The following is a 12,484-nucleotide window of genomic DNA, read 5'->3' on the forward strand; positions in this document are numbered from 1 at the left end:
ACACAGTATTCCTAGACTTCTGATCTCCCAGGAGCTGGAACAGAAATAAAAGACCAGATATGTTCTAAAATAGAATGTATATTTGAGTGCAGGTTCTTTGTTTTTATTCATTATAAAGTGTATTAAATCCATTTCAAACACACTCCACAACAGCATGCGAGAGACACACAGAGGCAGCTGAAGTCTTTGGTGAACCCCTCCCCAGGCCCAAAATCTTGCACTCCTGGAAGTGACGGTTCATCTGCGTCTGCAGCGGCTGCCCCGGCGCGGAGGCTAAACGTCTTGTCGTATTTTCCCCTCTGGCCTGGTCCAACAGGTCTGGAAGGTTTTCCACAAAAGCCTGTCTGACCTGTTGGACCAGAGGCGACGGTGAGACAAACGGGGTGCGTGTGTGTGTGCATGTCCCGCAGATAGCAATGCCTGTCTCCAATCCCTCTGGAGACAATGGCCTCTCTCCGGATCAACAGCTCGCCGGACCGTTCTCTTGCCCCGTTTCAACGAGCCTTGGGCTCCGTGGATCAAAACCTCCTAACGGCAGATGGAGCCACGCTGGAGCGAACCGGGGAACAGACACGAAACCCTTCCAAAAGCCGGAGCTGCCCTGGGACTCCCATTGACAGAGGTCTACCTGCAATCTAGAAAATTATACCTGCGGGCATCTGTACTCCTTTGTCTCTAGCCTTTGCCATTAGTGGACGCCGTGCTCAAGGTCTGTCTCCCCGAGCCGGAGAAATGCTTCGTCCAACCATCTCCCCGCCAAAAATCCTTTCCCCGCTGCCTCTCATTCCTCCGCGTGCAGGACCACGTGGCAGAGAAACATGCCGCGCATTGGGTTCCCCCACGTCCGTGCGTTCACACACACAAACACATTCACACACCCCTGCTAGAGAATTTCCCCGGATTCAAAGGAGTCCTCCCGGCGTCCGGCGTCACTTCTTCCCCGGCTCGTCGTCCGCGGAGGAGCGAGCCTCGTTGATGCGGCTGAACTTTTCGAAGACGGCCTCCGCCGACAGTTTGGGGAGGCCCCGGTCGAGGGGGCACTCGTCCACCAGGCTGTTCATCGGCGTGGGGGGCAGTGGGGCGTCGTCGTCCGCGGCCAGGTCGTCCCCCAGGCGGTGTGGCTTTGCGGGGTCCTTCCTGGGGCCCCCGGCCCCCCGCTCTCGCTCGCAGGTTTCGGCGCCTCGGGGCTCCGGCCTCGTCTTGCTGCACGGGCCTGTGGCATCGGGCTGCATGGCGGCGGGGGCGAGCTGGTCCCACTCCCGCAGGAAGTCTCGGACGATGGGGAGGACTTTCTTGCGGGAGGCAGTGGTGTTGGCCTGGTGGTAGGCTCGGACAGTGGCGTACGGGCTCTCGAGGGGAGACAGGCTCAGGGAAGGGCTGCTGGAGGTTTCCAAAGCTCGGCACACCTGGGGAAACAGAAACACAACAGGCCCAAAGGCCTCAACTTCTGACGCCACCTTCCACAGCCTCAGTATCTTAAGGGCTGCGTCTCCCCATACGAACCGACCCAGATCCTGTGCTTCTCATTCAAGGCCCCTTTCTATGTCCCCTGTCCTCGAGAGGTTCGAAGGGTGGCAACATGAGAACGGGGCCTTTTCTGCAGTGGCCCCCCGTATGTGGAATGCTCTCCCCAGGCACCATCATTGCATGTCTTCAGGCACCAGGCAACAACAGTCCTCTTTAGCCAGGCCTTCGGTCGTTAAATAATCTATGGCCTGTTAAAGCTGCGGGGGAAGTGAGGTCTGTTATTATGATCGTTTTATTAATATGCTGTGTGTTCTTATACTTTGTTTTATGTTTTATCATTGTGCTCCATAAAATGTGTTCTTAATGTTGTACACTGCCCAGGGATCTTTTGAAAAAGGGCAGCGTATAAACCAAATCAAATAAATCAATACATCAAATAAATGAATTAATAATAACAATAATAAAACAAGTAACCCACCTCTGTGTGTCTGGCTGTTACCAGAACGTTGCTGTTTTTTGTTTAATTTTTATTTATGCTTTTCAAGTTCATACATTTCACTAATTTTACAATCATTTTATCATTTTGAAACCTGACTTCCTTCCCCCTCTTTCTGCGGTTCCTTATTCTGCACATCCAAATTAATTTGCTCATTTATTCACCTACTTTATATACTCTTATAAAACTGCAGGTTATTACAATAATCCTGCCAATGTTTTTATCTCTTTACAATTTATATGTAAATACCTGTATTCAATAAACCTTTTCTATTATTTTATAAAAAGTTTGTTATCTTGGACTTCTTATTCTTCTGGTAAGCTTTGCCATTTCTGCACATTCCATAAGTTTTTGCATCCATTCTTCCTTTGCTGGTTTGAGTCCACCCAAGGCAGGAGATCTGCGCTGCAGGGGGTTGGACTAGATCAGTGTTTTTCAACCTTTTTTGGGCAAAGGCACACTTGTTTCATGAAAAAAATCACGAGGCACACCACCATTAGAAAATGTTAAAAAAATTAACTCTGTGCCTATATTGACTATATATAAAGTAATTCTCTTGAATAGGAATCAAATAAACACAAAGAAAGTATTTTATAAATACTTTTCCATTTTTCCCACGGCACACCAGGCAACATCTCGCGGCACACTAGTGTGCCACGGAACAGTGGTTGAAAAACACTGGACTAGATGACCCTAGGGTTCCCTTCCAACTTTGCTGCAATTCTATGATTCTATGATTCTGGCTCAAATCCATCCTTCTATGTCCTGCACACACAGCTGTGTTACGGCTGCTGGGCATTTCAGGGGAGGAACAGAAACCCTCTTTCGGCTTTCAAGGATGGCAATACCATATGACCACAACTCACGTGAAAATTACTCTCCTGGGCCTTGCATGCAACAGTAAAACTGCAGAAAGTAACGACCATTGCCATTGGACATATTATGATATTGGCACCACCCAAGATCTCTCACAGCCCTCCCAGAGCCCGGGAAGCAAGGGGGAGGGCTGAAAACCTATTTCAACAAAGGGTTTTCCTGCTGCAGTAAAAGGTTTTGGTTTTTAGCACTTTGCTTTGCTTTCTGGGTTTTGGGAAGCTCTGGAGAGATCCCCGACAACCCTGTCAAGAGTTTCCAACACTTTGGTAAGCGAGGCTCTCCTGTTCCCTTTCCATTTATTTATTTTGCATCGCTGTGCGTACAGCGGGAATTGGGCAAGTGAAATTACTTGCGTTCCTACTGTACTTATTCAAACCTCACATTTTTCCTCCCCAGACCAAGACTCAAGGTGGTCTGAGCAAATTAGAACAACGTAGATGAAATAGGTTGTTCAAACGTTTCCGTGCGCTGCTCTGGTTCGCCAGGAGCGGCTTAGTCATGCTGGCCCCTTTGCCGGAAGCTGTACGCCGGCTCCCTCGGCCAATAAAGCGAGATGAGCGCCACAACCCCAGAGTCATCCACGACTGGACCTAAGGGTCAGGGGTCCCTTTACCTTTACCCAGATGAAATACAGAAAACTGAAAAACATTGGTCCAAAGTAATTAAGCCCTCACAGAATTAAGTGGCAATAGATTTTTTAAATAGAAGGGGAAGAAATGGAGGCAGTGAGAGATTTCACTTTCTTGGGTTCCATGATCACTGCAGATGGTGACAGCAGTCATGAAATTAGAAGACGCCTGCTTCTTGGGAGAAAAGCAATGACAAACCAAGACAGCATCTTAAAAAGCAAAGACATCACCTTGCCAACAAAGGTCCGTATAGTTAAAGCTATGGTTTTCCCAGTAGTAATGTACGGAAGTGAGAGCTGGACCAGAAAGAAGGCTGATTGCCGAAGAATTGATGCTTTTGAATTATGGTGCTGGAGGGGACTCTTGAGAGTCCCATGGACTGAAAAAAGATCAAACTTATCCATTCTCAAAGAAATCAGCCCTGAGTGCTCACTAGAAGGACAGATCCTGAAGTTGAGGCTCCAGTACTTTGGCCACCTCATGAGAAGAGAAGACTCCCTGGAAAAGACCCTGATGTTGGGAAAGATGGAGGGCACAAGGAGAAGGGGGCGACAGAGGATGAGATGGTTGGACAGTGTTCTCGAAGCGACTGGCATGAGTTTGGCCAAACTGCGAGAGGCAGTGAAGGATAGGCGTGCCTGGCGTGCTCTGGTCCATGGGGTCACGAAGAGTCGGACACGACTGAACGACTGAACAACAACAACAACAGATTTTTTAAAAACCGAATCGCTTAACATGAAGATCACAAAACAGCTGCTCGATACGCCTTTCGCTGCTTGGATATTGCTGTGCCCTTACACTTTCGCGAGAGGGCTTTCATAAACCAATGGTCAACACTGAAAATAAACGCGTGCAGCCTGGGGTTCCACGACGGGAGAAAGGGGTGTGAAAAGGTTAAGGAAATAAAACTAAGCAAGCTAATAATGAGCCTTCGCTGGGCAGCAGAGCACCTGCTTGGAGTGCAGAAGGCCATCTGCAGTGGCGCCTCCGGGCAAGGCTGCGGAAGAGGAACGCCAGGCCAAAGTCCACCTCGTGGCCCCCGTCTGCAGGACGGAGGGGGCTTTCCTCCTACCCGTTGGTCCCACCCTGAGACCCCAACCACTCACCTCGATCAGAGAGGCGCAGGCCGCAAGGATGGGTGCAGAAGGGGTGCCAGAGGCGCCGGAGGCAAGAGAAATCGTCCCAAGCTGGGCTTTCTCTCTCTCTGTCTCTCGCACCGCTGGTGTGGAAGTTTCTAGGGCTGTTGATAAGAGCCTCTTATTTTAGGTCTTTTAAACAGCCCCTTTTGGAAATGCGGAAGTCAGCCGAGGACAGCAGCCCCCGGATGGCGGTGACTCACTCCCGCAAGAGTTGTGGGCTGTCCGCGATGTCAAGAAACGGCGGCCACGGGATCTGAGCCTGCCATCGCCGTCCGGGGAGAGAGGGAAGTCCTCTCGGTGCTAGATTAGCCTTTGCCAATAAAAGGCAGAGGGATGGCGGGTAGGGGTTAGGAACAGTCCAAAAATATCCCTCCACAAAGAGGAGGCCCCCTCATCTGATTCTCTAGGGCAGCAAGGTCAATTCTGAGCGGTCAAAAGCCTATTTTTGGTGCTTCGACGCAGGGCTAGCTCAGATTTTCTGGGCCGAGGGCCGCTTCTCTCCTTCGCGGGCCCTCCGGGGGCCACATGACGGCCGCAGGTGCGGCAGAAAGTGGCCACATGATGCCACATGCATTCACCAAATGATCTTTGCAGAATACATGTTGTTTGTTTGTTGCATTTAAATCCCACCTTTTTTCTCTCTCTCTCCAAAGAGCTCAAGTTGGTGCCCATGGCTCTCCCCCTCCTCCTTCAACCCCCCCCCCCAACAACAACCCTGTGAGGTAGCTTAGGCGGAGAGAAGGCAGCGACTGGGCCAAGGTCAGAACCGGGGAGCTTCACAGATGAGTGGGGATTCGAACCCGGATCTGTCCCGGGTTCTAATTCAGCACTCCCGTCACTGTGCCACGCTGTATCCTGTACAGTAGAGCAGTGGTTGCAAATGCTTCTGCATAAACTAGCATGGCAATTCTTAACAGCAGCCCTGTTCGTTTCGAAGTTGTAATTGCTTTGGAGGGCGGAGGGGTTTAACGGAATTTACGTGTGTCCCAGAGAACCAAAGTTTAGCTGGATGAAGGTCCAAGGTTCAAGGAGAATCCATGCCGGGTCAGGCCCCAAAGGCCCATCCTAGACCAGTATCCTTTTCTCGCAGCAGCCATCCAGCCCAGTACTGTCTGCTCTGACCGGCAGCATCTCTCCTGGGTTTCTGGCAGGAGATAGTTCCCAGCCCTACGTGTGGACGCTGTCGGATATTGGACCGGGGACCTCCTGCGTGCAAAACAGGCGCTCTGCCACAGAGCTACAGCTCTTCCCCTAAAATTAAAATTGTAAGATCCTAGTCCTCATGGTTCCGAATGCTGATCTAAAGAGCAACGCAGGAAGCTGCTTCCTGCAGACTCAGATCACGGTCCCAGTGGCTCCTCGGGGTTTCAGGCATGTCTTTTGCTGCCCAAGGTGGAGATCCTGGGGACTGAACCTGGGGGACCTTCCCCTAGACTCCCCCAAATTCTAGCCTGCCTTCTGGTTCCAAAAAGCATTGCACCCACCCACCCCAGAGAGGAAACCCCTTTTCCTGAGCCCTACAAATGCTGCAGCCCTGACTCTGCGAGGCACGTTTGACAACCACAAGAAATTGAGCCTTGGGGGTCATCATCGGGCCGGGTCTGTGGAACTCTCTGCCACTAGAGATCCAGCAGGACAACTTTAAAACACCTGAAAACTTTTCTATTCCAGCAGGAGTACATCCTTCCACAAGGGTTAATTCATGTGCGTTTATAACTTCCTAATGGATTTGTAGTGCAGTACTGCTTTGACATATACATTTGTTTATGATACTGTATGGTGGTATAAAGGTAATTTTAAAAAATAAATAAAATGCAAGGAAGGGGCTCCCAGGGGCGTGAATCCACCAGACCACAGCACCCTGGGGAAGTTGCAGCCATGACTGAGCGGGGAGAGTTGCCCCCCCTCCCAAAAAAAAACCCCAAACCAGTGGGCAGCATCAAAACTATTGCCAGCCCGCAACCTGCCCAGCCTTGAAGTCCTTTGTTTTGCCAGAAGCGAAAGCTGTGAGGCCTTCCCACTGAAAAAGAAAGGAAGAAAAAAAAACACCCAAAGAAATGCCCTCATTTGTATTCAATGAGGAAGGGCAGAGAGGGAGAAAAAGGCAATTTTTTACTGCTGCCTTGTCAAGGACGGAGGCAGAGGGAATTAGCTGCTTTGCGAACCATGTCCCTCACTTGTTATGCGTCCATTAACTTCTGCTTCCATTAACTTCTCCTGCTTCCATTAACTCGTGCAGAGGAAGAACCGCAAAAAGATATCGAGTAAAAGATAATGGTTCTGGGCCTCTTTCTTTAAATGCACTGCGCAGCGGAAAAGGTTTCCGAACCCGCCAAGCGGCCTACACACGCGTTCCCAGTTTGCTCCTCATCGCGGTAAACGGTCCTTCGACAACCTCCAAATGTCCTGGACTGCGACGGAAAAAGAAGAGCCCGCAGGATGAGGCCCCATGGCCAGGGGCCTGTCGGAAACCGGCAAGCGGGATTTGAACTCAAAAGCAGCTCTCCCCCTCCTGTGGTTTCCAGCGACTGGGATTCAGAAGCATCGCCGCCTTTGGAGGCAGAGCGCGGCCACCGCTAGGCCTCTCCTCCACCATAAATTTGCCCTGTCCTCGGTTTTAGCGAGACTAAATCAAAATTTGAAGTTGAAATAATAAATAGTGACTTTAAAGTACTTGCTAAGATGTACAAGATGCTGTTGGAATGGAACTTGGAAGGATGAAGAAGTAAAGTCAGTGATGATTCATTGGGCAAAAGACTTTGGACATAACATCATGCTAGAGGACTGGGAAAAACTTTGGAAGGAAGGAATGAAATTTACGGCATGCACTTCAATAAAAGAAAACCTGTTGTATAGATGGCATATTACCCCAGTTAAACTAGCAAAGATGTATAAGTCTGATAATAAGTGTTGGAAATGTAAAGAAAGTGTCGGTACCTTTTATCATATGTGGTGGGAGTGTAAGAAGGTGAGGGCATATTGGGATATGATATATCATGAGTTGAGAAAAATGTTGAAATATAATTTTGCTAAAAAACCTGAAGCCTTTCTACTAGGTATTATAGGTACAGACATTAAAAAAACAGGATGTTAAACTTTTCCAATAAGCAGTGACTGCAGCTAGGATTTTGCTAGCACAAAGGTGGAAACAAGAAGAAATACCGACGAAAGAAGAATGGACAGTGAAATTGATGGAATATGCAGAACTGGACAAAATGACGGGAAGAATCCTGGAACAGCGGGACCAGAAATTCATCAAAGACTGGTTAAAGTTTATGAACTATTTGACAAATAATTCGCAGTTGAATACGCTAATAGGACTTCAAGAAGCTTTGTAGTTAATGTGTAGAAATATTATTGTAATTATGGTAGATAGAGTAAGAGATTTATGATAATGTAAGCAATGGTTGATTAAAGAAGTATAATACTAAGATATAATTCTGAAAGCCATGTGGAAGGTCTGAGGGAAGTCACGGCTATGTTAGCCAAAACTGGAAAATGTATGTGAATGTATGTTTGATTTTCTTGTTGTAGTATAGTATAAAATAATAAAAATTATTTTTTTTAAAAAAATTGCCCTGTCCTCTTCCAAAGCTGCCCAGGCTTCAAAGCCATCCTGTGGAAGGGAGTTTCGCTGGTCAACTCAGCGCTTCGCAAAGAAGGAATTCCGCCGATCTGTCCCGAATCCTCCAACACTCAACTGTACCCTTCAACAACCCTCCATCGTGTGCCCCCCGTGAGTGTTTTGGCCTGGCTGGGATCTCTGACAGTGCTTCTTCCTTGCCCAGGTCGGGGGGCAGAGATGGATGTCTGCGTTGAAGCTAGCCTCATGCATAAAACCTACATTTATATCCGTTGCTCCGCCCAGTTTTGCCCCTGGCCCCGCCCACCACCAACACACGGTCCCCGGAAGGCGCCGTCTCCGAAGAGGCACCGCCCCTCGGGAGGGGCTGTTTGCTGTTTTTTAAACACCTCGAAGGGAATCTCTCTTGCAAGATGATGCTACGGCGGACGGGCTCTCGGTAGCTTAAGAGACGAACAAGTTCGTTTCAGCGGAAGCTTCCGAAGCACAAAACGCCTGTTCTCGGCAGGCGGGGAAATTTCGTGGGCAAGCGAAAAGCAGCCGTGGTTTGGAGCAAAAGGACTTCGGGGACGGCTGGCTTGGAAGTTGAAATAAATTGGATTCCACCGGTCTGGGAACAAATGGAGACGAGGGTTCCCTCTCCCACTGCCTCCACTAGCTGTGCTATCGCAAGTGACCAATGTCACAAACCATCACTGAGCTTTTCTTCTTGCAACTGAAACATTGCAGAGGGTTTGTTTCGCTCTTGATTGCTTTTTGAGCGTATTATTCACAATTTTTGATTCTTCTCTAGCTGGGTGGGTGTGTGTGTGCGCGTGTGTGTGGCTTCCTTCCCCCACCCCGAATGACTGCATTAACTCACACGCAGATTGAATTAACCAGTTGCTTAACTAGAACTGATAACGATTACTCAGCCACAGGTTCTTTCTTTCAAGCAGGAGACAGCCCCCAAAGCACTTCTCCAAATTCAAATAAACAAGTTTTTTCCATAAAATTTATATACCGCTTGGTGTGGGTTTTTTGGAGGGGGGAAGGAACCACCACTAAGCGATTTGCAAAAAGGATAAAACAACAAAATTATCAGTAAAGAGACAGTTAAAAACTAGCATTTAAAGCTTTCAGAAATCAGCACTAGGCTGAAAACGAGATTTCAACGCATGTCAAAGTTCTACATGTCTGGATAGGCTTGCTTAAACTGCCAAGACACTTGTGGGGGGGGGGGACACTAAGCCAACAGAAAAGCATGATTTTGATAATATTAATAACAACAACAACAGGAGAGAATGAGATTTTCCTAGGTTCCTACCACGCTGCTAATGTCAAATTTTTCAGTTTGAAATATTTCATAAACATTTGATGTACTTTGAAAAAATATTAAGCCCTCTGAAAATGCTGAGGACTTGGGGCTTGATCTTAAAAAATATATATATATAGTCTCCTAGATTCTTATCACGCTGCCAGATTTTTTTGTATTGAAACGCAGGTTGCAGGTCTGTAAACATGCGTGTAATAATAATAATAATAATTAAAAAATAAACATTAGTAGTCGGTTGTGCAGGAGAGAAAATTTATATCCTAAGCCCTATTGGACACAGTGGCATATCGGCACTGAGCAAATGCATTCAGGGTGGTTAAAAAAAGGAGGCGCCCTTGATTCCTGCCAGAACACACAAGCGAGCTTTTTAAATACTGTCAGGGAGGAAGAAAGGAGAAAATGGAATCCGTTAATACCCCTCCTTCTTAATGCTCAGCCTGTGCAAAAAGAAAAAGCAATCAAATCAATACAGGATCAAATTATGCAGGGCTGAGAAGGATACCCCCCTCCCCCCCTCAAAGATGGGGAGTGGGGCGGAGGGCAGAGGAAAGTGGGGGGGGGTGCAAGAAAGAAGACCCTCCCCAGAGATCCCACTTACCTTCCGTGTCAGGCAGGCCGGGGGGAAATGTAGTGTGACAACCGCGAGCATGACAGGGCTTTCTCCTGCGCACGTCCCCTCCCACCCTCAGTCAGCTGGTGATCTCAGAAACCTTTGACCGTGGTTAATGAATGACGACTGCTTTAGGAGAGGGGTGGGGGGGACCCACTCGCCTGTGTAAACATCCCTCCGCCTTGCCTTGGGAGTCAGCCGAGCAAAGCTCTCTTCTCTCTGGACGGATGGATGGATGGATGGATGGATTAGGACTGTCTCTCCTGCCCCCCTCCCCACACACACCCAGCTATGGCAACTGGGAAGATCTGGGGAGAAGCAGGCAGAGGATATAGGGTGGAGGCTTTGGGGCACTGGAGAAACGTAGCGTGAGAGCTGACGGGGAGGAAGGGAGCCCAGGGAAAGGACAAAGGACTCGCTCAAAATAGCAGGGAGTTTTTTGTTTGCGCGTGAAAACCTTGAAGAGCTTAGTATGCCATTCTATTTTATTGTATTTTATTGTTACTGTGGTGTTTTAGCGACTGTTGTTCTCACTTGCACAAGTTGTTATCTATGTGTTTTACTTGTACGGGCCTATGGCCGTAAATAAAATTCTATTCTATTCTATTCTTGAAGAGAAAGGTGGTTTTCGGACAGGTAGCCAATTTTGCAAGGGGGGAGTTCCCCCCCCCCACAGTTCAGATCCAGGGGAGGGGTGAATGTTGTTCCCTGGTGGGAGGGGGGTAATGTGGTGGCAGCAGGTGGGGCCAAAGGGGAGGGGGTTTGTGGAGTGGGTGGGGTTTTGGAAATCGGCCGTGGGTTCAGCTGCAGGTTGCCCTGGCGCAAGTCAATTGGGAGACCTGATTCCGCATGCTTGTGTGCATCTAGTGTTTACACCACCATAAAGAGGTTCAGAAAAGGAGGGTGGATCCGTACGAAAGGCGTTCCGAATTAAAATCAGTGCACGCCGGCGCAGACCCACGTGAAAACTGCACGCGCCATGATCAAACGTTCATTTCTAAATGCCCCAAGCAAATCGAAGCTATTTTAACACGTATAGGAAAAAATAACATTGCACAAACCCCCAATAAAACGACGTAAAACCTAAATTAATTTTTCAAAAAGCCAGAACAAACATAACATTATGAATCTCCCCACGCAAGATACAGCAGCTTCTTTTAAGTAAATCAAAATCCCCTATCAATTCTTTCAGACAGAAAACGTGTACTGAGTATCTATTCTGTCAAAAGAGCAGATAAACGACGTGGTCTTACCCCAGTTGGACTACGATTCCCATCAGCCCCCACCAGCGCAGCTGCATGGGAATTGTAGTGCAAAAGATCAAGTTGGGGAAGCCTGAATGGAACTCTCCATCTCTCTAACATTTGTCCCACCGGTATGGAAGTCAGAGAGCTCTGTCCAAAACTGCCGCAATTCCACATGTTCGCCCGAGGCGAGGAACAGAAATCATGCAAGCGAATATGACCAGAGTTCACTCCTGTCATACATTTCAGTCCATGAACATTATATAATTACATTACACACTGGCCAACGAAATGCCCCAAAGCGAAACCTCGATGCAGGACCTGAGCACAAAAACTACTCTCCCTTCCTGTTGTTTCCAGCAACTCGCATTCAGAAGAATTCCTCCTAACAGCCTTCCCCTCCACGAATGTTCCTAATCCTTTTCTAAAGTCACCATTGCCTCCTGCGGCAGCGAGTTCCACAGTTCAACTATGTGCTGGGTGAAGAAAGAATTCGTTTCACCTGTCCTGAATCTCCCAGCACTACATAATTCATTTCAATGAAAATTTATTGAAATTTTCTATTAAACAAAATACACAAAATACACACACTAAACAAACAACACCGAATAAACACAAACAAAAACAATAAATCCTCGTCTTTATCTTCTTTACAATCTTAATCATAAGACTTCCTCACGCCCTCCCTTCTGCGTTCATTTCTAATCTTCTTTAGTAACTTTGTAACATTGTAAAATCTACTTTCTTACATCTAAACATCATTAAACCATCATAATCCATTTATCTTAAACCACAAATCCTATTCTTAAAATCTATTTCCAAAATTTAATTTTTCTTATTATCAAATAAACCTTCAAATTACACCTTACTACCTCATATATCCTCTCTTCACTTCTTTAAACTGTTGCCAGTATTTCCACTGAATCCAATTATTATATAAAACACATATAAATCAAAACCAAAATATTACTTCCATTCTCAAAAGCCTAATTTTCCTCCGAGGTCTGGGTGCCGTGGTCAGCCTTTCATGTCCCAATAAATTCCCCCTTACCCCACCCCTCTCCTGTCCATCTTCCTCCCCTTAGCCCTACCCTTCCCCCCCCAAGATCTCCCCCCAACATTCCA

At 47.6% G+C, this 12,484-nt stretch overlaps 1 protein-coding gene across 3 annotated transcripts in view; it reads right to left on the reverse strand.

The window, feature by feature from the left end:
- Positions 1-87: 87 nt before the first annotated feature.
- Positions 88-12,484, reverse strand: part of PRUNE1 (prune exopolyphosphatase 1) — a 31,252-nt gene continuing 18,855 nt past the window's right edge. For all 3 annotated transcript variants that reach the window (XM_033135855.1, XM_033135857.1, XM_033135856.1), the window contains one exon: positions 88-1,406. In XM_033135855.1, coding sequence (XP_032991746.1) covers positions 930-1,406 — 477 coding nt within the window. In that variant the 3' untranslated portion in view covers positions 88-929. The remainder of the gene's footprint in view (positions 1,407-12,484) is intronic.

Source organism: Lacerta agilis, chromosome 17, assembly GCF_009819535.1.
Source record: "Lacerta agilis isolate rLacAgi1 chromosome 17, rLacAgi1.pri, whole genome shotgun sequence".
In the NCBI taxonomy this organism is placed as follows: domain Eukaryota; kingdom Metazoa; phylum Chordata; class Lepidosauria; order Squamata; family Lacertidae; genus Lacerta; species Lacerta agilis.